We start from the raw sequence: 25,372 nt of genomic DNA on the forward strand, positions 1-25,372 counted from the left end.
GTTTTGTCTTTCTTGAGGGCGACTGGGCTATGTGAATGCCCTTGAGTTGCTCAGGCCCTCCGCGTGCGTGCGCGAGCTCAACCGAGTCCTTTCCCTCCCTCCCCTCCCTCTATCTCATCTTTATACTCCCTCTTTCCCTTCCCCCAGAGTAGGGTAGCCAATCAGACGCATTTCCTGCCTTCTCTCTTTCTCTCCTCCTCCTCCTACGAATAACTACTCTTTCTTATTAAACAAAAAGTTCGGTTTAGGTTATGAAACACCATATATAACACCATCTGATGAAGCTGAAATTTAGAAATAGCTTTTAGATGCAGTTACTTAACAAAGTTTGCAATCAACAGCAGTTACGTGCTGTGGGACTATGGTTGTTGATTATTTATGATTTTATTTATTAGTTACGTGCATCGCCTTTTAAAAGGCATTGCAGAAGGGGGGGGGGGGAGGGATACATTAAGGTAACTAGAGAAAACAGCCGTATTTATTGAAATTGTGAGGGGAATGCATCATTTGATGTAATACAGACAACACCTTGGGCAAGAAAGTTGTAGTCTTGAATGGTACGAAAAAAAAAAAGAATAACGAGAAGCATCACCTCTACAAGGAATTTTACTAACTTTCAAAGGATGGTCCCTTCTTCTTGACACATAATGCGGCGGCGCAATGTACTTTTCACAGTCTATTTTTGTCTTAGGGTGATAAATCTTGGAAAATTACTTCAACCTCAGGCTCCTTCTGCGATATTTAAGTGGTTTCCTATTGCAATCGTTATTTACCTTGCTGTCATGCTCAATGTCCTGTTATAGTTACCTAGTTACGAAGCGCACTGACCTGCTTTGAATTTTCTCGAACCTATTTAGAAGTCTAGATGTGTGCGAGTCCCGAAATTCGCAGGCATATTTAAGTAGTAGACGGACATGCATAAAATACAGCTATTGCTTAAGGCTACTTGGGAAGTGTTTTAAAGTTTCTCTGGAAGAACCTAAGAGTGGAAGCTGCTTTGTTAGAAATGTAATCAACATGAGCATTCTACCTAAAATATGGTGTGAGAACTACACCCAAGTATTTTAATTTACGGACTATACTTTGAAATTTTTTTATGCTGTAAGTAAACTTTCTAAATGAACGCTTCCTTGTAAAGGTGACGTGTGCATATTTTTTTTTTTTACATTCAGTGACATATCCCATCGTGTACACGTATCACCAACTAAATCTAAATCACTCTGTAAATTCTCAGAATCATGCACATTATTACTATATATTACCCAATCATCTGCGAACATTCGGAAAGTGGATTCTATATCTGCGGTAATATAATATATTGACCCTTTTCGCGAAGCAGTTTGTTTTAGAGAAACGAGATGGCGCTCACGGCAGCGCGCCATACCTCTCCTCAGCGACCGCGCACGAATATGAAACGATTACCGCTTTTACCTTGCTTCTGGGCGATCATCTGTCGGAAATGCAACTGAGTTTTCGCTAACACACTGTGCTCCAATCATGCTAGATTGAATCATGTGGATTGAAGACGTGTGCAGTAGTTGGCTGCAAAAATAGTGACTGGCATGTTAAGGAATAGAATGAATCTGTGTGGCCAAGTTCGCGGACCGCTGCTGCAACTGTCCGAACGTGTTACAGGCACTTCGTGATGTACGGCTTTCCTCGAGGATAGAGAGATTTGCTCATCCGCCAGCCTTGTATCGCTAACCTTCAAAGAAAGGGCTTCATCCCCAGAACGTCGGAAAGAGTGAGTACCACTCGTTAAACAATGACAAAGGGAGTAGCGCCGCTTCCTGTCATAGTAAGTTTCGCGCACGTTATCTATACACATCTGTCCCAAATGGCAGGAAAACTTACGACCACTCTATCGTCGACGTATCAAGAATAAGTGAATGGGCGCACACTTGAATATATGCGCAAACAATAAATGACGGACTACACCTATGGCGCACGAATGGTCGAAGCTGAATGTTTCGTGACGGTTCACAAGAGTGAGCGAGTTACTAGCTGTAATATATATTTGATACAATGTATTACAATGTACAAAACAGCTACGTTGCAAGCCTTCTGCGCAGCAAGAACAAATCTATCGGAACTGAGCATACCCGCGAGCGTTTAGGCAGAAAATGATCAGATAGTGGCCGCACCGAGGAATTTCACTCAGTCAGAAACTGACAAGGCATTGCTTCAAAATATTTGCCGAATAAAGAACAAAAAGTAAAACACACTAATCCTGACTGAATTCATAATCGGAAAGCTTGGATAGCTTGGAAAACATATTTAGCCCCGCTTTTAGAACAAGCACCGTATACGCTGCCTGCGCCGTTTGGACGTAGTTTTATCAGCTCCTAAAGCGCTTGCGCATGTTCTCTAAAGCTGTGATCAAATATTCGTGTCATCCACCTAGTCATAGTCTACGATATCTCCGAAAACAGAGGTTTTCTAAGCCGCGCCGGGCGTCATACACTCCCATTGTAAACACGGAGGCAATGGAGGCAGTTGAGGCAAGCAATGGTTGCGTCACCACGTGATCAAACATGGCAGCGCCCACGGGATCGCCGCGAAAAGGGTCAATAACAGGGATATCAATGGCCTGTGCATTGAACCTTGCGCTAATCCAGATGTAATTTCATAATATTCTGACGAATGGCCATTGAGTAATACTGAATGTTTTGTTAAGGTTAGATATTCTGCTATCCATGCAATTACATTCTCATTGAGTTTATATCTGCGTAGTTTTGATACCAGAAGACTATGAGATAACACGTCGAACGTTTTTTTTTTTGAAAATCCAGGAATATGCAGTCAATAACTAATTGTCTATCTACGGCTAATTATGTACAATTAATTAGTTATTTATGACTTTATTTCGCGGTTAAATTAATTGCGAACTTCCTTCACAGAATCTAGTGGATTCAGCACATTACAACGGTATGTGTTGCTTTTTTAAGTGTATGGCTGCCCTTAATGTGCCGATGGTGTATAACTGAAATGGGAAATTACTGTATTTTCTGAAATGTAAGCACATTTATTTTTCAATTACATCATGACCAATGTGAGGGCGAGTGCATAGTTTTGAGACAAATAACACCTTATAGATAGGGTTCAGCGTTTTGGGTTTAAACCGAGGGGAAAAATCTGGAAAGAGAACGCTGAAACCTACTAAAATATTTCCAGCAAGAAATATCTCTATACTCAATAATCATTGTAATGCTGTGCAAAAACTGAAAAAATAAACAGGTCATATTTATTTCGATCACACACAGGAAATACGATCATCGGTTAGCCTAACTGACTGACTACTCGCCATCAATGTATTTCATTATGTTTGCCAGCTGGCGCTGTCAATTGACATATTAGTCCTCCGTGCTCACGTTCGAGTGTTGATCCCGCTGCTCTTGGTATCAGATAACAAACTGTAAAAATCAGGCAAGTTTGCACTCGGTCGCGCAAAGCTTAGGCACAGCGAAGCTTACTGGCTGCTACTGCTAGGTATGAACTTGGTTGCTGCTAGGTCTTAACTTGGTTTAACTTAACTACGCATGTAGGAAGGTATTCTCGAGCGATCATTTTCGGAGGTACCTTCCCTTTCGCGACATTTCGCGTGACTAGCGCTGGACGCGTCGGCGCCTACGAGCGACAGCGTTCCTGGCATGCCACAAACGCAGGCAGCCTAACCAAGGTTGGCACAGTGTCAAGAACGCTGCTGCTTGCCGACGCCGAACGCGTTGGAGGCTAGCCGCTCGATATCAATCGGCCAGCTTCGCTGTGTCTTGAGCTTTGCGCGGCCTAGTGCAAGCTTTCGCCTTTTTTTTTTTTTTTTTTTTTCTCCTGGCTCAGCGCGCCGCGGAGAGAGGCAGGGGTCGGGAAGGCAGGAAGCTGGCGAGCAGGAGACCGCGTGCGCATGCACGCGGTCTCCTCCTCTTCCTCCGGGTTGCCATGGCTACCACGGATACGCACCACAAATTACGGCTGGCTTAAACAGCTTCGCTGTTAAAAGATTTAACAGAAGCTCCTTGTGATGTAGCGTTTATTGATTGTTCTCGGCACAGAAGCTTGCTTCTATGAAAAAACTGGATATCATAAAAAAATATAGGTAAGGAAGAGTAAGAAAATATAGTCGAAGTTTATGATTGGAACGAAGGTGTTCAACACATGTAACCGCCATGCTGGAATGGTTCCTTGAAGTCCTAGTTAAACACTGTAAAATATGGTTTGTATTTAAAAAGCGTTTTATAGAAAAATTGTTCGTAAGCACCCAATCGTTGCAGAATGTGGCCAGCCAATGACAAACACTTCCTACTAACGAAAGTTACTACTGTCCACAAGTGGAAGAAACAAGAATAAAGAAATACCGCAGAGTACAAGAAAAGAAAATTATTGCGCCCTCCTCTCCCCCTCCCAGACACTAAACAAAAAGAAAAAGAAAAAAAAAACGAAGAAAGAAACAAAGAGGCAGTTACGGAACGGACGCTATCTTCAAAGAGCTAAACGATTTCGCCATGAAATCAAATGGAATGTCGACACTCGTCCTTCGAAATAAAACTTCTGCTTACATACGCATACAAAATTTTCATCTTTCGCGTGCTGACAATAAAGGCGGAAATATTGAGGGGCAGAAAGAGCCGGGGGGGGGGGGGGGGTGCTTAGATTGCTCATAAATAAAGTTGAACACTGCTATACCATGTCCGAATTAATTTGCAATTTCCAACATAGTGTTCGTGAAGAAGAACTTTAGACGGCAGGTCACAAAAGTGCCTCTCCTAATCACTTTTCAAAGGGCCCGTTCGTCCTGTGAGCTGTCTTCTTCGTCCCCACAACTGTAGATTTTAAACGTTTGTGCGTGTGATGCGTGCCCGCGGCGTGGTCATTGGCGCTGAACAACCGGGGCACCGCCTTTTCGTGCCAGTGGCAGCTACGATGGAACTATTTTTTTAAAGAGCGGATAGACGCAGGGCATATGCGCGTCACGCTTTTTTGAGAGGAGCTTCTCCTAAATTCTCGACTTGTCACCCACTTTAATGCTGTCACAACTTTTCCTTATTTAGTCGAACACGAGGAGTCAGCTCACCTGTCGTCAGACTGCGTGGCACGAAGTATGCTGTAAATAATGACGAGGACAGCTGGAAGACCTGCGCGGAAGACAGAAACGACTTAGTGCGAGCACAAATGGTGCGCTGAGCGCTTTATTACGAGACAAATTGTGCCGAACGCACGGTGACCGCATCACAGAACCAATTCAATGCGATATGAAGGCACTGAAGAAGAGTGACCGTGAGTCCCCTAGTCTTTGAACGATTACCTTTCTAATAAAATTTGCACATTACTGTACAGTAACTTCGGAAGACAAGTTACAACGCAGCGGTTCTGGTTTCACAGGAAGATGGAGAGATCAACACTGGCCGAACAAAGGGATGTATATCAGGCCAGAGCCAACGTATTGACTACCGAACTTGCGTACGTCAGAATGAAGACAAGTCCTTTGTCGAAGCGTTGGCTCGAGCGCACACAGCGCACACTACGCATTCATCGCGCAAAACGCCAAGTCAAACACAACTGACTCAAGAATCGACGCATCACTCACGCCAAGCAGCGCGCACTCGTACATGGAAGTGTTTACGGGTAATAAAGTGGTATAAATCCGATTGGTGGTGGGACGAGACCACCAAAGATGCCCAGGCAGACCTCCGAAGAAGCGGAAAGCCGAGAGAGAACGTCAGTGCAGCAGGTAGGCATCAGCGTCAGGCAACAACGTCTGCGCAAACGCCTCGAAAGCTTCGCGTTCTCACGGTTCCTGACACAGGCGTCTTACCTGCGCAACTTTTATTTCTTTGCGACTGGCAAGCCCGCATCAACGGCACGTTGAATTTGACCTAGTGTGACTTCCTCGTCCACTGAGTTGTTGTTAAAAGAAGGCTGGTTTTGTGCAGGTGGCAGTAATGTTTTTGCATATTAGGGGCGCTATATATAACGTAAAATGATTCCAAACTGTTTTGATTCCAAACTCCTGACGTCAAATTTACGTAACCACCGACGCAAGCATCGGGCAGTGACCCGCAGCGTTGTCTGAACCCAATCAAACACTCTCCTCGTTTATAGGAGGTCACCTTTGTTCGCTTTCAAAACCAATAACATTGTCTGCACTCAGCGGTTTTTCTTATCTAATTGGCTGACAAGAGGCGAGGAGCACGGTCTAGTGGGGAGAGTTTCGATGGGGCCGAGCCAGCACAGTGAAAATAGATAACGGCATGAAGAGGGTAGTGCCGGCTTCTCTGATTGGTCCGCTTCGCCTTACTTAGCTTGCGGAAGCTGGTCGAAAATCGCGGCGGCATACAACGGAAGGATAAGAATGCCGCTAAAACGGATCCTCAGCAAGGAAGAGTTGGCAGAGCGATGTCGTATGCATGCCGAAAGGGCTCGATAACGTTCTACTGCCATGCAAAAAAGGTTTATCATGCGCAAATAAATACATGCTCACCGGTAGGTGTGAGTAGTGAGGGCCTGAGCGATCGGCGGGCAGCCATCTTCTATTCCTTTCGGAACGGGGCAGTCTGTGGCTATTCAGAAAAATTTTTCAGTTTTGTTCGGCATAGTAATGCATTTTTTTCGCGTACACGTCACTTTGACGTGGTGTGTTTTCGCGGTTTTGTGAGGTCGCGTGACAGACAGGCGAAGTGGGCGTAGCCATAAAACATTGAACCAATAGCAGAGGGCTAATGGTGAAAAGAGGTCGAATCAGCAATGATTCTTTTTCTTTTGTGTGGTTTAATCATGCATAATCAGTGTGTACACGCTATATCAGATGGGCAGCTATCGCGGTTTTCGTGACGTCGCGTGACAGACAGGCGAAGTTGGGAGTGGCCCGAAAATGTTTTCACCAATCGTGGAGGCTGATTGCAGAAATTGAAATCAAAACAGTTTGGAATCATTTTACGTTATAGCGCCCTAGGTTTGTTTGGTATAGGCATCCCGGGTTATTTCATATAGCACGAAAATATTATTTGACGCGTTTATTAAACATTACAAAGTGAACTGCATATACATATGTCGGATATCTTAGTGTCACAGGTTTGCTGACGCACACTGGCAGCGTACGGTCCCAAACAGCTGGTGCTAAATTCACACGCCTCCCCATTAACGAGAGCGATGATGATGATTATTATTTAATGACATACCCTTTGAAACGGGGCGGTGACAAATAGTACAGAGCCTGCTTGATTTAATCAGGTATGTTATACGGCACTGCGGCGACTGCGCCCTCTGCAGGGATGTCAATCCGCGAGACGTGTGCCAGCACTCCAGAGTATGACGCATGTCTGCATGCATTCGGCGACATGCTGGCCCGCTTACCCCAGCCGAAGGTGTAGCAAAATTTGAGATTCATCTGTTTGGAGAAGGCCTGGGCCACGAGGCGGTGTAGGTAGTAGCCTTCGCAGAGCATCCAGGTGTACTGGCTCACCATGAAGTAGCGGTTGAGCACCGACAGCAGCTTGCACCACCACTGCGCCAGGGCGCCGAACGTCAAGTCAGCGCGCAAATCGTACACAGTTTATGACGCGCAGCCTCTGGCGCCATATGTTAACATGCGCATGTGCACGCTACATTTCAAGACAATGTGGCACACTAGTGGAAGTATACGAGGCCTCGTCTGGCGCACGGAAATGAGCAGAGGACGGTGACCATTCGCATGCAGGATTGTTCTCCTGATGCATGATACTCTCCTATAGCAATAATTCGAATTCCATATTACACTAAAACATAGCGCATCGGTAAAAAAATAAAAAGGGAGGGGGGGGGGGCGATGTGCCTCGAATTTGTAGCGCTTGGTAGCCATAGGATTTCAGGGAGAAAACAAAATGTAATTGGTGCGGTACGGTGCATTGTGTATCGGTGCACTTATAGATACACTAAATAGGAACACTAGGGCAGTTTAAACTGGTAGACTATTTATTTTTCTTCAGAACACTACATCTAATACTGTGCAAAAATAATAATAAAGAAGAAGGAGAATATTACTAGCGTAGAAAATGAACGCCAAACTTCCCTTTTCGAATTTCGCGCCCAGATGGCGGCGCCAGTGTTGTCAGCGTGATGCCATGGAACAAGTATACTAGAAAGAAGTGGCCCGCTCAAGAAGGTTTGATAGCTTTTCACGTAGCTGATAAAGATAGAAAGCGAGCAATGAAAGGCGAATCGCAGGAACGGCCGGGGGACCTGCCAAGGAGGATATGTATTAAACTTTTAGTAAATAAACCTCCTTGGGACCTGCAGAGAGACCTTCCCCACCCCCATTCCCGTCAAGCTTACCCCCGTGCGCGGTGTGCTTTGAACTCGCAAAAGTTGCGCTCTACATGCTGAAGTTCCATCTGAACGCCTTCTGAAAAAGGACCCGGAACTGAATCACAGCAAAAAAGGCGTATGGTCGCGATGCTAGCATGGTACAACGCAGAGTAAAGTCAGGACACTGTTATCATCGCTGGCCTTGGCATCAGAGACACACGGGCTGTGCACATGAAATTAATCGTTTTTCTTTTTAATTTATCTGTGCAAGTGCAGTAGCTAGACTCTGTTTCCACATTGAAGTGCTGCTTGCGGCTGTTGCAAGAAATTCTCGCTTGCGACATGCCGCCCTGCCAGCAGCACTCCAGCTGCACACCGGCAAAGTAACGCGATTTGTGGGCTAACTGAAGACCTCATTGATAACACCGCACAACAGTTAGGCAGAAAAATTTTGTAGTACGACGAATTTGGGGGGGGGGGGGGGGGTGATCGAGCAGGCCATACAAATTCACCCCACTCTGTTTTTTTTATTTTTTTTTTATTGTGGGGCATTTTCATGAGAACATCAGGATACCGAGAAGCTTGCTTTTCGCAGTCGCTTTTTATGGCTCTTAAAAATAAGACATAAAAATAAATAAACAAATAGCAGCACTTGTTAACAGTTTAGTAAACTGCGTTGCTGAGCCTTTTGGTGTGACCTGCTATTAAAAATAAGGAACAAACTTCAAAAGTACGAGGACAGAGGCGAATTACGGAAGCGTTTGTCTTGTCTTGATCGCCTCGGTCCTTCTTCTTCTGATTTCTTATTTTTGTTAATACCAGATTGCAGTGGCTTTCGGAAGGATCGTATATTCTACATTTCACGTTTAGTAAAATGCAGCACGAAGACTCGCTTCCAGCTTCTTGAGGCAAAAATACGGCCAGAATTTGGCGGACAGACGCACCGTGTTGGAGTGAGTAAGGTTCTTGGTGTACTTGGTCGGCTTGACGTCATCCAGCGTGAAGACCGAATGGTCGATGATATACATCACTCCACACATCATAACCGCAAGGCAGAGATGCTTGTGGATCATAATGCGAGGTACCTGTAATGATCTGAAAGGTCGTTCACTTCTTTAGAAGAATGACATTGGATATAGAGAAACATATCGACAGATATCACGGGCGCTTCCCAACTCCGCACTCTGCCTCTAGGTTGGCAGAGTGCCTAACGGGGAAACCGGCTTATCAATTATTATTCATGAGGAATATCAGGGAAACTAGTATAAGCCTTACTGCTTGTTTTACTGTCAACATGAACTGTAACGCTTAAACAAAACAATCAAGCTTGATTGCGTTGAGGTAAATAGAGATATAGATTACAAAGTGGAGACTGCAAGACTGGGGTTTATTCTTATCGCGCGAAGGCGGCCACAGTCGTTAGTGGTTTATGCAGGTGCGCCAAGTGAAATGTCAAGGCGGTCACGCACGTACTACAACTGTCGGTGGTGAGGCGAGCAGGGTCACTTTACATGCGGGAGGGCTTATCACGCCGCAATGGTCGAGCTGCGTTTACGAGGACGCGCAGATGCGGCCGCACGCCTTTTATCGTCGATCGGGGCCGCGGCGTCGGCCAGAGATAAAAATGCTCCGCGCAGTATAGGCCGCACTTGTTCAGTGAATACTTGCTCGCGCCGATGCGGAGAGCCTCCCAACGTCTTTCAAGACGCCGGGCCTGCGTTTCGCGCGGCTTATCTCCCTCGACAAGTTGCGAGGCTCGACTTGTTTGCGCTCGGAGGCATTAAAAATCAATTTCTGACAACCGCCGACGCGATACGACGGCCTCTCGACAGGTAGTATCAAGGTTAAGCGGAGAGGCTCGGAGCAGGCCAATAGGAAGCCGAAGTTGTGTACCATCGGCACTAAACATCAATATATGCCGCACCACCGCCTGTAGTTGTATGTCAGCCAACGACACGACATCTCATGGACCGAGATAACTGGAGGCTTTGACCTCCAGAAGCAGTCAGTGCTGTTAACAGGTGCATCTAGCGGATGACTTTTGGCGAAACATTTTATAGCACCGTTGTGCACTTCTTTAGAGGATTCCACGTAATGTCATCGAACAAAACTGGCGTCACGTCTGGGACACTTGTCGTGGAGTGGCCCGTATAATTTTATGAAACAAGCATCTGGCTCTGCGTCCCATGTAGGTTGACAATATTATTCCATTCTAAATTAAAGGTTAGTCTTAGAAACTCCCAGCTAACGGACCGTACACTTTTCAAACGCCGTCGAAGAATAGCGAAGTTGGCTAACCGAAAGATCCTGCAAGCGAGGCGCCACAAGCTCTGCGTGCAAAATTGCTGAGAACTCTGCAACAATTAAGGAAACTGCTCAAGCACGACAGACCGAGCTCATTCGCATGTGTAAAGTGGACTCACTTGTACCAGTTGAAGATGAACAATGCCGGTATCAGCGACAACACCGACAGCGTGAAAAGACCGATGGAGTAGTGGTATACGCCGACGTACTCCTGCAATCAGACCATGAGACAGCTGGCGTGCGCGGTCATTTTAACGAGCTTTTTGCATACATGCAAAATTACGATTTAACGGCACATCGCGAGAAACTATTAAAAAGAACAACACTGCACTACTTCACTGCCGGCCAATAGGCCGGAAGCTTTTTACTTTTATTCCTGCCAATGTGAATTTGAGAAGGTAACCTCTCGCAGGCATTTCAACTAGCATTCTTGAAAAAGCGGTATCACATTGACCACAAACCACGACTTGTGATTAGCTCAATAACAAAATTCCACTGCACTACTTAGTTTAGTTCATTACTGTAGCACCCGTATTGTAATTGAATTACGCCACTCATTCTGATCAATACTCAAGGCATGCCTATTCAGTAGGAATACCGTCTAGCACCAGTTTCCAGATATTATTCGTCCACGATATCTGCAACGAAATACGTTGGCGTGACACCTAGTTTCATCCCACGGTGTTAAGGAAAGCATTTCGGCAAATTAATAACGTGGTGCACGAATGTATGCCTTATCGGGGAAAAAATCGAGCACACCTAAGCACTTCTTATGAGTTGTGAATGCGAAAGCATCAATGTCCAATTCAACGCCACTAAGCGGTTCTTCGAGTTATGAACTCCTCGCGATCAAGCGAGCGCGTGGGGACGTTTGACCAAGCTTAGCCCAGTGGGTAAGACACTCGGCTTCTGAGCCTGGGGTCGTAGGTTCGTCTTTGTATAGGTTCGAAACTCACTACCTCCAACGTTTTTCCTTTCGAATTTAATGTGTGTTTTTTATTAATTAATGTCTTTATAGCGATTACCGAGGCGAAGTTAAAGCGCAGGCGAGGGCTTGCTCTGACAAGGATTGCACGGATAACACAGGCTTCAGAGAGCGAGGGTGTTGCGGTGATGCCCTCTTCACTCACGCAACACCTGGCGTAACAGCGGGCAGCAGGTGTACCCTCTCGCTCGCTCTGCTCCGTCTAGGCGCGCACGTGACCCAGCGTCGCAGCCAATGGGAATTTAGGTGCTGTTTCGCTGCTACAGACGCCGGCTTTTTCGCTCAATGGGCCATTTGATGCTAACGCATAAAAAAAAATGTGAAGGCCAGTCAGCCGTTGTCAGCAACGGCTCACTGACCTTTACTTGTCCGCGATAGGGTGTACTTTGCCGCACACATCGTGAACGAATATCTCCAAAGTGGTACTAAGTCTCAAGATGTCTTTTAAGCAGACGTAAGTTCATTACAGCTAGACTTCGATTGCGCAGTTGCGACAAATCATTCAGAAACTAAAATATCTTTTTTTTAGTCTGATGACCTGCTTGACAATTAATGTTGGCCTCTTTGAGAAATCTAGCCTTGGTACGCTATCTTCCACGATACATTTTTGTTTTAAACATTTAAAGCGTAGCAAAAGTACAGTGTACTAGAGCAAAAGACGTTCTTGGTGCGATCGCGCAGACGTTGGCCGACGCCCGATTCCAGCATCGAAGACGTTTATTGTCACGCTTGCGTGAAGGCGCCACTGAACGCTTTGGTCAGACTTTAGGCGAAAAGGGGCGCCGTCAAACACAAGCAAAATCTTTATTCGCGCTATTTGCTCGTCCATTCGTTCATTTTGAATGGCGTTTGCAAGCGGCTCAAGTGGGGCAAGAAGAGCAGGTGTGCTGGATACGTCTCGGTGCGTAATTATTCGTAAAATGTGTTCTACTTTATATTTCCCTGTTTTCGTTTAATTTGTCCACGATAGTACATCACTGTCTCGTGGCTGCCTGTTGTAAAGACTCCGGGTGCTGTTTCTCCAGACCCAGTTCGTCGGAAGAGCGAAGAACAGCACTGAACAGGATGTTATATATAGGGCGTATCACATCAATCGAAGGAGTAAAAGGTAAAGCGATAGCATGCATGTCTTTGTTGCACCATCTCGAGAAGGCAGTCGAGACTGCCTTCTCGAGAAGGCAGTGGAACAGGAAGTTCAATAAGACGATGAAAGGGGCTAGTTGGTGGCTGTGTACGGAAACACGGAGGCAGGAAAACACGGACAAACGAATGATGCGCAAACAGGAAGGAACATGAAGCACGTGCAGAAGGGAAGAGGTGAACACTTCGCATTGCCTATGGGAACAAGGAAGAAAACAACCGGACAAATAAAAACGAACACTGAAACGAACCCAAAGGTTAAGCAGCCGTCACTGGAAATTTCGAATGGTTACGTTACTCACGTACTTGCACAGTAAGTTCAACAGCTCATGCGAATCTCCCTCGACAGCTGTGTGATGCGCTTGCAAGTTGGCGTTCGTTATAAGTAACTGTGGCATCTGTAGGAGCTCGAAGGGGTGAGGAAAGTTGACGCTGTTATACATGTATTGAAGGGCTTACTTAGGGTCTGCTTAGCGTAGTGGGTAGCTGCGACAAAAAGGGAATGTTCCTCCTCAAGAAGTATTGGTTAATGCACGTCCTGCGGTTCGTGTCTTTGCAACTCGGCCTTGATGAGTCAACTAGCCCGCGTTGTCGGCGGCTAGAGTATGTGTATTAACCGAAGTATGTGTATTAATCGCGCGCTGACTTGAAATTATTTACACGCAAAAACGTAAACACCACAATGGTACGTGATAGGTGTCACTAGACAGACATGCGATGGGTGCGCAGCCTAAGCACGCAACACTTTACCAAGAGTGCGGTGTCATAACGAATTCCGCTGCTACAAATCACACGCACGCATACACGCACTCACGAAAAGAATGTCATGCAATAGCCTGGAAGCATCCCGGAGTCTGGAGCAGCGTCGCGTAATTACAGTGTGTGTAGGCGGAGGAACCAAACTGGCCACAGACCCCACTGACCCACGGCTTGGGGGCACAGCTTGTGTAGAAGGTCCGCTGAACGTTCATCAACCGGTACCAGGAGCCGTTTTCATGGCACCATCTTGTCGAGTAGTCTGCATCGGTCCCGAAAACGTAAAGCATGCGTCAGAAAAAAAGAAAAAAGAAAGCAGAGAGAGAGAGAAGAACAAGCTTGCGCGAGCTTAGCACTTGCATTCATGGCCGGGATAAAGTAACATCATTAACGTAAAGCCATTTTGACCAATTACGAAGGACTATAGTGACGTGACGTAAATGCGTGCATGCTGTCCGATGCTCGTGTATAGACGATTTTATATTCGATTCATGGGCGCTGCCATCTTGGGCTGTTACACAAATAGTTTCTTAGTTTTATGAGAAGTTAAGTCACGTAACATTGTCATGAAACGCTGAACGCATTTATACAACTGTTTTCATGATTGCGAATCAACTGTAGTACCGTAAGCTTCGTTGTTAAAGACCGAAAACAGAAGCGTTATAAGCCCAATATGGCGGCACCTAAACGCTTCCGTAAAATGATGTATATCGTGCGTTGGGAGCACGTGAAAGAACCACAATTGGGTCGAAATTATTATCTCTTCTTATTCCCCCACTACGGCGTCTCTCAGCCCGTGTGTTTCATTGGGGCATTAAACCCCATAACTTTTCAATGCGAATGGCATTCTTGGCATTGTCAGACCAAGGGCGCTATAACGTAAAGCTATTGTAAACTTTTCTGTTCCATTTCTGCAATCAGCCATTCCTGATTGGCCAAAGTTTTTTCGGCCACCCCCACTTCCCTTGTATGTCACACGACGTCAGAAAACCACCAAAGCTCCTCATCTCATATGACGTATACACTCTGATTATGCATGATTAGACCGAACAAAAAATATATTTCTGATTCTACGCTTTTTTCACCATCAGCCGTCCGCAGCTGGTCAAACGTTGTTTTTTTTTTAATAGCCGGAGACTTCCGGAACCGTTCCGCAATGAATAGAAGATGGATGTCCGCCGATCGTTCTGGCACTGGCTACTCGGAGCTTCCAGGGAGAATGGATTTATTTGCGTATAATAAAAATTTTTGCGTGGCAGTATAACGTTGTCGCGCCCTTGTAGCACGTACACGACACAGGTCTGCCAAATTTTCTTCGCTGAGGATTCCTTTTAGCTGCATTTTTACCCTTCCGTTGCACGGCACCGCGATTTTCTACCAGACACCGAAAGCTAAGCAAGAAGTGGGCCAATCGCATACGCTGGCCCTTCTCATCCGCTTATCATCCGGCTATCCGAAACCATCTCCTCTTCTGCATGCTCCTCGCCTCTGGTCAGCTAATTAGATAAGAAAAACTAGTCAAGTAAGGCAATGCTATTCATTTTAAAGCAAACAAAAGTGACCTACTGTAAACGAGCAGAGCGTTTCATTGGCCTGTTCTAACAACGCTACGAGCTACCGGCCGATTCTTGCGTCGGCGGTTACGTAAATTTAACGTCAAGTGATTGGAATAGTTTTACGTTATACCGCCCCAGTTTTGTTTCCAGCTAACTAGCAATCCAGCTATGCCTCCAAATATGTGGCCTGATCCCGAAGATAGCGAAGTCTAAAGATGTAGGTCGATCCCGAAGGTAGTGATGTCTAAACATGTGGGCCGATCGCATGGGTATGCATGTGCCGCTGGACGTGTGCCACTGGCTATGCACAGACTTCACCGCGGCGCCGCCAGAAGGCGCAGCGTGTCCAGAGAGAAGCGCTACAGAGGCAAGCTTGATGCATGAGTCGTTTCGGCTATTCGCATATACTTGGATATAGTGATCGTAGATAAAATTCTGCCCGATGTATTTTTTTTTCGTTTGCCATTGGCGCAAAATGGCCGCAACAGCAACAATATAGGGAGAATACCACACGGGCAAGAGTCGGCCCCATTTGTTGTTTCGGATAGAAGACAAAATCAGCAAGCTCGCGATGGAATTGAAAAAAGGGTACGGAGTAATTCGCGCATGCCACGGGCAGCAACTCTGCTATACATAAATCCCAAGTCCGTAAATGAAGATAACTATGGTAGTTTAGGTACTTATTCATAATTTCGTGACGCTTACACTTGTAGTTGAGTAGGGTAGTATTCTGGGCCAGTTGGTACATGATGACAGTGTGATGTCATTGCGTTGTCTGTGCGTTTCCTTTTTCTAAGTGCTAGGGTATCTAGCTGCTGGAACCATCACACTTCTTCTTTCTGGGGTTTTACGTGCCAAAACCAGTTCTGATTATGAGGCACGCCGTGGTGGAGGGCTCCGGATTAATTTTGACCACTTGGGGTTCTTTAACGTGCACTACAACGCAAGCACACGGGCGTTTTTGCATTTCGCCTCCATCGAAATGCGGCCGCCGCGGCCGGGATTCGATCCCGCGATCTCGTGCTCAGCAGCGCTACGCCTTAGCTTACTAAGCCACCGCGGCGGGTAACCATCACACTTACACTTGTATACTTACTCTCACGATACAGAAGAATGTAGCTGCACAGCCACATTTCGTGCAGATGCTATGGCGCTTCTCTGAAGAGTCTGCATAACGTACATGTACAGTCGCGATCAAAAGTTTGTGGACCAAAGGTGCTGCGATTTTTAGTTTTTGCTTCGCAGCCTGGCCATTCCGGCTGAAATCAAGTGCGCAAGCGTACGCGCGCTTGTTTGGCCAATACAATGCATTAAACCAATTCCAGGCCACGCAGCTGCGCCTGAATGTATTTAAATTTTTTGCTGGTGCCGTGGTCTCCAAACTTTTGATCGCGACTGAACATATGGACACCTTATTCACATTTCCGCTTGAGAACCTTCAAAGTGATGTCCGCACGCGCTTAGTGGTTTATATTTCATTTATTTATTACAGGGGTGCGAGGAAAGTATTAAGGTCTGAATCCGAGCTAGCGAGTAAGGCCACATATCTTTTGAAGGGAACGGCGCACTTTGGAGGGAACAGCGTTCTGCGTGCGTGTGCCTCTCGCTTGTCCCGTCTTTTATGCTGCTCCATTCAAAAGCCTGTTCATGATATTAGCGGCGCCACTAAACAGTTGTCCTTGCGTGCACTCATTCGCAGTTCGCTGAAAGTACGCGTCGATAAACCGGCCTTTGCACAACAGGAGCCGCAACAAGTACACTTCACTTATCTCTCTTTCATTGTAGAACGTCGATTGCCTGTATACGTTGAATTTGCTAACGCATGTGCGCGTATTAGAAGGTTACCACAGAAACGACAAGTGTCGTTAAAAAAAAAAAAAAAAACGGTGCCTCAGAAGGGATCGAACCAGGGGTCTCGATTCTGAGACCGGCGTTAAACCATTTGCACCAACAGGACATTGAGCATCTGCGTTCGCCTTTCATGAAACGCTTTGAAACGTGGGAAGCAGCTCTTGTACTGCGTGCTGAACGCTGGTTAGATGATGAGACAGCCCTCAGTATAGGGCTAATTTAGTGGCAAGCTGGGCGTGGTGGTAGCGGTGAAAAAAAGCCCCAGAGAGCGTCCTTGAGGTCGTTTGTGTCGCTGGCATACTTCGCGGCTAGCGAATACATATATAGTGAGGTCGGCAGCCAAGCCGTCGAAGACCTCGCGCACGCGCTTTGTACCAGCGGTAATGTGCATCCGGCGATCTACAGCGCCTGCTGGTTGTAAAACGGCTTGTCTCTTTCTCTTAATATATATATATATATATATATATATATATATATATATATATATATATATATATATATATATATATATTCAAAATTTGATATAAAGAACCTCGATTTAGTGAAATTCACGATGTAACACACTATTTTCATTTCCCGACATTAGTTTAGTGATTTAACGAAGTAATTTCGTGACACGGTTTCGATTTAACGAAGTTTTCGGCCATTTGAAGCATGTACTTTGAGCCTGTATTAGAGCACTGCACGGGCCGATTTTTTCAGCCCGGGCCCGGCCCGGGCCCGTTTTTACGTTGGGCTGCCCGCCCGAGCCCGATCAAAACTTTTATGGCGAGACCCGGGCCCGGCCCGGGCCCTGAAATAATCTACGTTGCCCGCCCGGCCCGGCCCGCCACCCATTTACTTTAGGCCCGAGCCCGGCTCGAAACCGGCCCGAACCCGGCCCGAGACCGAAAAATACATGTTCTTCAGAGTTGAGACGCCCGAGAATAACTCGCTCCACGTTACATGCGCACCACCAGAAAGCCCGAGCCCGGCCCGGGCCCGCGTCAAAAAACCCGAGCCCGTGAAAAAACTGCTCTAAACGGGCCCGGTCCGGCCCGTGGGCCGGGCCGGGTCCGGGCTTTCGGGTAAGCCTGAGCCCGTGCAGTGCTCTAACCTGTATGGCTATAAACACGTCGGCCTATAAAACGATAATATGCCGGCCGAGGCAAAAGTTATTTCAAGCGTCCTTCCACATGAAAACTTCGATCGAGCGACAAAACCGCCGTCAATGCGCGCGCGCCGGCACGCGGTAGGTAGGAAACACCGCTTCGCCATTTGTCGCGTTGGTGAACAACTTGCAGAGGCGGGGCGGGGCGCGCGGCAGCTCGCAGCGCTCGGAGAAACACGAAAGCTGACGATTCCTTCTGCACAAGGGGGATGGGTAGGGAGTGAACGCGCGGTAATGTGCTCAAGCTGTATCTCACCGCGGAAAGTGTAAACGCCGATGTGAGACGGTTGGTGCCTTGGTGCGCATTGGGTTCCCAAGCGTCTAATGTTGGTGGTCGCGTAATCTCAAGATTCCGAGACACGGTGCGAAGCGTTCCATCGCGTTGTGACAGCGAATTCGTATTCAGCGAGTGAAATCTATTAATGTTTGCCTGAGCGCGCGCGATGCCTTTTTACCAAAACTGACTTTTTTTTCTTCTTTGCTCAGGACGAATATTCGTATCTTTTTACACTTTTGTTTTTAATTTGAGGGCGCTGGCTGTGGGCACTAAGCGCAGTCAGCCGTGGCGCCCAAGATTTATGGCACCGCGCAGCGCAACGCACGCAAATCTCGGACGCCGTGATCCACGTCGATGCATTGCTCTCGGCGCGACCTGCACCGGACGCGCTGGCGCTCATAACCACGCTATTATGGCCCGACCTTCTTGCGATTTGTTTATGAATGCTTACTAACAAGGTACTATCCACCATGGCAATCTGTGAAGTTGTTTTTACTCCTGAAACTCTAAAACCTCGATTTAGCGTTTTAAAGAAGTTTTCTTGCTGCAGGTACAACTTCGTTATATCGAGGTTTGACTGTATAGCTATACTGCTATACAGTCAAACCTCGATACTATACTATACGCTAGTAACTATACTATGAGCTGTCACAGCCGGTTCGATTACCGGCTGTGACAGCGGCATTCTAATGCTGGCGGAACTTAAACAGGTCCATGTAGTGAGATTTCAGTGCACGTTACAGATCCGCAGGTGGTTACAGTTAATTCAGAGCCCACCACTACAGCGTTCCTAATAGCCAAGCCGCCGTTTCGGGAAGTAACACCACGGGAATTATTATGTTGCACTGGGAAAGGCGCCCTCAACGCACGGACTTACATTCGCAGTGAGGCTTCGAGTAGATGTAGAGAACCCGTGGGCAGACCTTTGATACGTTCCTGTTAACGTCGGTATCTTCGTAGCACGTGAGGCCATCCCACGTGCGATTGCAAAATACCCCATCTGAAAGAAAAAAAAGAAATAGAAGTTAGAAAAACACATGTATTACTTTTCTACCCGGCACGTCACTTTCTGTCGGTCATCGGTAACTAAAGAAGTAACCCCTCCACTACTTTGATATCAAAACTGCGATACTCTATCTTCTGGCATCATTTCTTTAATATGTAGACTGCAGCGTACGTATAATCCCGAAGCAACCTCGCTTGCCTTAGGCTCTCGTGTTTGACAAATGAAGAAACTCGTACCGCCCGAAACACAATGTGAGCGCCGTAAGCTACCGTGACGGTTCCAGAATTTCCTCTGCAAACCAACATGAAATGTATTTTCGGGGGCCAGCGCGGCGCCGCCCGGCATGGACGCGTTCATTTTGTACCGCACGATAACCAGCCTGTTATATATCGCTGCAATGCGCACAACGCGGGTTGTCCGAATTAAGCAGTAACCTCGTGTAAAACATTGGAACCTAGATTACAGCGCCGTCATCTCGCAGTCTTACTCGCACCGACTGAAGCCGGAAATAGTACGCCAGAGGCGCCTAATAATGCGCACGAAAAGCCTTTCAGTACACGCAACCGTGCGACGGCAGTCGCGCGCGTGCCCACCAAGAAAGCTCGCGTGTGGAGGCCGTGCAGGCAGGCTCACCCGTCCTCCGCGGTGTGTCCAGCATGTAATGACAGCAGGCGATGGCCTCGCGGACGCAGTTTGCCCAGAGACGTCCGATGGCCTTGGTGCGGAAGGCCAAGAAGAGCGGGCTGTTCTCGTCATTGATGTCGGGTAAGTGGCAGTCCTCTTCGTTCGGCGGTCGCGTGTCGGTAGTGCAGTTCAAGCAGATCTTGGGAAAACCGACCTTGTAGCACACCCTGCGCAGTCGCGGCCCCAAAAGAGTTGCCTTACTCTGGTTTCACCGAGCGCACTAGTCTCTCATTAATACAAGCCCGGTTAGGCCGTAATTTCGGATATGACGGACAATGCATGAAGATGTGTTTGCTTTTCTTTAGACCTGGGCTTCACAACTCAAGAACTTCATGCTCAAGGCCTGCGGGATGCAGGCCTCAATAAAAATCTGTAAACAACTTTTGCGTTAGTGCATTTGTATTCGTGCTTATGTTAGTGTGTGTTGTTTAGGTGTGCTTTGTTTTAATCTCGCTCCTTTTCGTTCATCCCTCACCATCTCAATTGAAGTAGCATGCCGGGCCTGCCGCTAGGCTAACCACTCCAGGTATCATTAAACTCTCTCTCTCTCTCTCTCTCTCTCTCTCTCAAAACTAGCGAGAGCCAAAACCAACTTCTGTGGGAGCCACACAGACCGTACTTTAGGGTGCAGGTGGTGTCATTTAACCGAAACATGTTGGGAAAGCGCGTGTTCGATTCATTCATGGACTCTGGACCAATAATGCGGTCTTGGCGTTAGTGACTTGACGAATATTTTCGGAGGGGGTGCGCCTTTCTTATCTGCTGCGATGAAGACATATCAGACGCTTCCACACCTTTTTTGTTTTATTGTGCTTGACGCCGGCGAACAGTTCATGTTGTGCGCTGTACTTGGCAAACACCCTGGTTTGGCGACAATGTTGTCATTTTGTTCATCCTATGGATGCATGCAGCCTGTTTTTCAAAAAAAGAAGAGGAAAACGAACTCTGTCACTTCATTTTGTCAAGAAGCAGTCGTATTGTCTGCATGGTCAGTCGTTCTGAGCGATGCAATTGTGACGGAAATGTATGTGACGGCGTTGTTGGAATACGTCGGTGCGTTTACCACTGTGTGGCCATGGCTATCATTCTTACACGTCAGCCCCTCAAGCTTTAGAAAACGGCTGAGATACTGGATGAGGTGAGTGCTAACAAGTTGCAACAAGACTGCTTGAAAGTACATTGCCAACAACACAGTGCCAGGGATTATAAAAATGCTGATATGGGGCTGATACCATTAAGCTTAGGGGCTGATACTATATAAACATAAAGAAACACCATAATACCTGGAGGGATGACACCATATAGAAAGTTAGAAACATTAATTGAGGAGGTTCTCTATAGTTGCCTCTCAGGCTGGTAATAATGGCGAAGACACTGCTGAGGAGCCACAAGAAGCAGTGCTGTTCAGATATGATGCAGCTGATAATTTTCTGATCACATTGCTGTATTTTTTTTTCAACAAGGTGAGGGCACTGAACAATTTGTAAGCAAATAAGCCAGGTGAAACATTAGCTTTTGTGACATATAGCACAGATACGCACAGTGCCGGCAAGCAACAAGGAGCAACAAGGAGCAAGCAACAGGAGTAGATGGCGGTTATCGCTACTGATAAAACCATCCCGGAACTGGTCAGAAAGACCTTCTGTAATGTCTACAGCAATGCCTTGAACATCGACCGCGTATACCCATTCCCCATACGCACTGCTCATGCCCCAGTTTCCATGTGTTCGGGCCTTTACGTCTGCGAAAATGTCTGCGCCCTCCGCTTCTCCAAGCCGGGCTGAAGTCGTTGGCACTTCTTTATACCTTTGCCTACCACCATTTACGGTGACATACGCAAATATTTTGTGTGGGAAAACTGCGTTTCACTGCGTTTCACATTCACTGCATGCAACAGCGTAAATTAAGCATCGTCGACAGAGTTGCCACTGTTTATTTGCGTTCGGCTACATGTACGCAAGCATATGGCTCGCTCACGCTCCGTCTCATGTATATAGGCTGTGTGGTGTTTAAAATGCCTCGAGCCTTACCCGTATTATCCAAAGACACCTTTACTTCTGATGGTTAAATATTGTCATCACGGTCACATGAACAGCGGCGATGGCAAATGTCGCTTCTTAAAACTGCAGCAGGGACGTCAACCATGCAGCGACGTCATTAAGAACCAGACACGACTGCAACTTTCAGTTAAGTGTGTATGACGTCTCACGATTCTCGAGCGTACTCACGGGTCCGCACTGCGACGAGACAGCGTGCACGGCCATAGCCTCCTCACGGCTCTCAACGCTTTGTCCGCCACGTTTTTCGTGCAATGCTCCGAGTATTCATGGAAGCGCGCTCAAATGCGATAATAGGCAAATGCGAAAGCCCTTCACGTCAAGTGACTTGTACTCCAAGTTATTTGCACTGTATGGAGTGTGCAGCGTCTTGGCTGAACTCGGTCGATTCACCAGTACAATATCTTCGCCGAACGCCCCATGCCTCTCAGTTGGCTAACGACACTTTTTTACGTGACGGTTGTGTGGATGGTGGTCCACCAACAGCCAAGGAGTCGTACAGGAGCACTTTGTTTTGTTCCAGCGCATTATAACTTACCCTGGCAGCAAGCCACACTAAGAATAAAACTCATGTTAACGGTCCAGCGTTCTCAGTACGGCGACACCAATCCATGGAAATTAAATCGCTAGTACAGTTTGCGAAGACTTGCGGTTAGTTCGGCAAACTTTTAATTTCTTTTTTTATTTCTTTTCTATTCGCTTCCAAACATTGGAAGTACAAGAAAGGAAATCATGCAGGGAAGAACAAGATCCAATTACAGCAACGACGAATTTAGCTGTATACGCTAAAAATAGTTCATACAGCAGAGTTCTGTAAAATACAACATTTAGTGTTTTGCAGCAACTCTGTCAAGATCGATTTGGAAGTTCTCTATGGGTTATGGAAGAAGCCCATAAAATCACAAGCCTACTCAGCTTTTCGAACGTCTGCGGATCTCCAACACACATGTGATAAATAACGCAAGACTGATGAATAACGTACGTTCATGTGAGAGTATACAGGAAATCTGGCACTTAAAACAGAATGCCTTGTGTTACTGTGAATGGATACTTGCGAATGATGCATTTGACTGATGTGGGGTCGACACGTAAGGCTACCGAACTCGCGAAATCGGGTGAGCCACAAGAATGGCGCCAATTACGCCCGTAACATCGCGCATCGCGCTTCTGCAGGCGAGCCGTGCGTGACGTGTGCAAGATAGACATCTATGCACGGAGAAAGATGCCCGGTTGTATATAGGGGAGGTAGTCTTACCTTTTTTGGTACTCTTCGCGGAGTCCGTTGGTATACATGTAGCATTCCACGGCGGCCTTCTCGATGAACTTGTCGACGGCGTAGGGATCTCCGCGGAAGGTGCACGTCCCATTGTGCTCGTGCTTCTCGCTGCGCTCGCCCACTGGCGCGTGGGCCAGGTGGCGACCCTGAAACTCCAGCGCCGTACCGGTCCGCGCCTGCAGGCGCGTCAGTGAAGCGACGCGTCACAGCGCGTTATAACACCCTGCTTCCGGATGTTGAGGCGCTACGTTCTTTATCATGGAGCATGCGCGGCAAGACATAGCTTGACATTGAATAACTTCAGGAGACAGGCCGATTGTTTCAATTAACAAAATTATGTTGTAGTTACTGAGGGCGAGGTTTTGCCCGAGGTTTGGAAGAGCCTCAGTAGCCTCAAGATACGCTTGTCCTTTGCGAGAAATAAGTGCCAGGCTCGCGCATTCTTGTGTTTTTATTCGGCTCCTATATATTTCGCTTAGCTCACGGTCCGGATATAGTGATGACCATGGCACCACTTCATTACCAGAATCAAATGCTGTGGGCATTGAATGAACATATTATGAATTGAACGGCGCCAAATAGGACAGGACCCAAAGAACGACGCGCAGTACTGACTTCCAACGACCATTTCTCCAGATGTAAATGGTGAGAAGGACGCAGCATGATAACAGACTGGTCACTTTTCTAGCATCGTATGCGTGCATATGTGTGTGTGTGTGTGTGTGTGTGTGTGTGTGTGTGTGTGTGTGTGCGTGTGTGCGTGTGTGCGTGTGTGCGTGTGTGTGTGTGTGTGTGGTGTGTGCGTGTGTGTGTGTGTGTGTGTGTGTGTGGTGTGTGTGTGTGTGTGTGTGTGTGTGTGTGTGTGTGTGTGTGTGTGTGTGTGTGTGTGTGTGTGTGTGTGTGTGTGTGTGTGTGTGTGTGTGTGTGTGTGTGTGTGTGTGTCCACGGCCGCTCGATGAAACGTACGTGCTGTGCGTTTGATCGAGCGGCCGTGTTATGACTATGCTAAGCGAGTTTCCTTCAGGTTGCTATAACAAAGAGGAAGATCGCGCACACGCACGCACGCACGCACACGTTTTTAAATTGATATATTTGGAAGTCGGCGCACTATGCGTCTTTTCTGTGTGTCATCGCACTGTTTGGGTTTGTTCAAATCAGGCTGTTGTACAACTAGCAAGCAGCAGCATTCCGTAAATGGCTGTTGCTTTCCAGACACGTTTGTGGCGATACTTTTCCCATAGTGAATAACATATTTGGAAACCGCTGTAGAGCAGCGCTTGTAAAGTAGCGGAGGTATACTCACAAGGAACAACTGGCAGGCGAACGCGAAGATGAGGCAGTACGCCCACCAACGCGACGAGTGGTAAGACATGTCGTCACAAGCGAAAGGGAGGTTCTTGGTCTGCCAATGATCCTGGGCATCAGGGCAAACGGAACCGAAACGTCCAGGCTGGTCTCTGATGCCACGTGTTCATGGTCGCCTCTGGCACGTAGCTTTGTTCGACGCTGTGCACTGAGATATGGCGTGTCTTCGACCGCCACTGGATCCTGAGGCGGAGTTATATTGCCCGCACTGCAATGACCAGTTAATTGCAGCAGTCAGAAAGAGATCTGTGTGCACATAAAATAGTTGAAAAAACAACAACAACAACCGAGTTCTGTTCTGTGAGCTACGTATAAAGTAATAGTATGATTCTTATGTGATCTAATAATATGATGCATTGATAGCGTATAACTATAATTTCAGCCTTCTGCAACCATTCGACATTTATAACATACATTCATTTACACCCTCGTCTTTGCACGGCGTTCCGCTGCTAGAAATGAGAAATGAACCATGAACATGAAGCAAAAAATCAACCTGAAATTTGTTGTCCCGTTTGAGAAGACTCCATCAGATGCACTTCCCAGGTCTCGGCAAGTGTATGGAGATTATGCCATGACAAGAACACATGTGTTTGAGCAACACAAGAGGTTCAAAGAAGGGCGCGAGGAAGTGGAAGATGACTTCAGGAGCGGGAAGCCTTCAACAAGCACAACTGACGGTAACCTC

General features: G+C 46.9%; 2 protein-coding genes across 6 annotated transcripts in view; one reads left to right on the top strand and one right to left on the bottom strand.

Moving 5' to 3' along the window:
- The window catches only part of LOC119433473 (putative sodium-coupled neutral amino acid transporter 7), a 531,279-nt gene that overhangs the window by 253,133 nt on the left and 252,774 nt on the right, over positions 1-25,372 (top strand). The gene's annotated exons all lie outside the window — the stretch shown is intronic.
- Positions 1-25,372, bottom strand: part of LOC119433516 (calcitonin gene-related peptide type 1 receptor-like) — a 46,602-nt gene that overhangs the window by 9,327 nt on the left and 11,903 nt on the right. For 4 of the 5 annotated variants that reach the window (XM_049671649.1, XM_037700761.2, XM_049671646.1 and 1 more), the window contains exons 2-10: positions 24,623-24,892; positions 23,299-23,495; positions 19,936-20,153; positions 19,174-19,296; positions 13,621-13,724; positions 10,701-10,792; positions 9,222-9,372; positions 7,348-7,498; positions 5,069-5,129 (exon numbers count right to left, since the gene is read on the bottom strand). In XM_049671649.1, coding sequence (XP_049527606.1) covers positions 5,069-5,129; positions 7,348-7,498; positions 9,222-9,372; positions 10,701-10,792; positions 13,621-13,724; positions 19,174-19,296; positions 19,936-20,153; positions 23,299-23,495; positions 24,623-24,691 — 1,166 coding nt within the window. In that variant the 5' untranslated portion in view covers positions 24,692-24,892. The remainder of the gene's footprint in view (positions 1-5,068; positions 5,130-7,347; positions 7,499-9,221; positions 9,373-10,700; positions 10,793-13,620; positions 13,725-19,173; positions 19,297-19,935; positions 20,154-23,298; positions 23,496-24,622; positions 24,893-25,372) is intronic. The other variant, XM_037700769.2, reaches the window with a different exon arrangement.

The sequence above is a fragment of the Dermacentor silvarum genome, chromosome 1, assembly GCF_013339745.2.
Source record: "Dermacentor silvarum isolate Dsil-2018 chromosome 1, BIME_Dsil_1.4, whole genome shotgun sequence".
Taxonomy (NCBI): Eukaryota; Metazoa; Arthropoda; class Arachnida; order Ixodida; family Ixodidae; genus Dermacentor; species Dermacentor silvarum.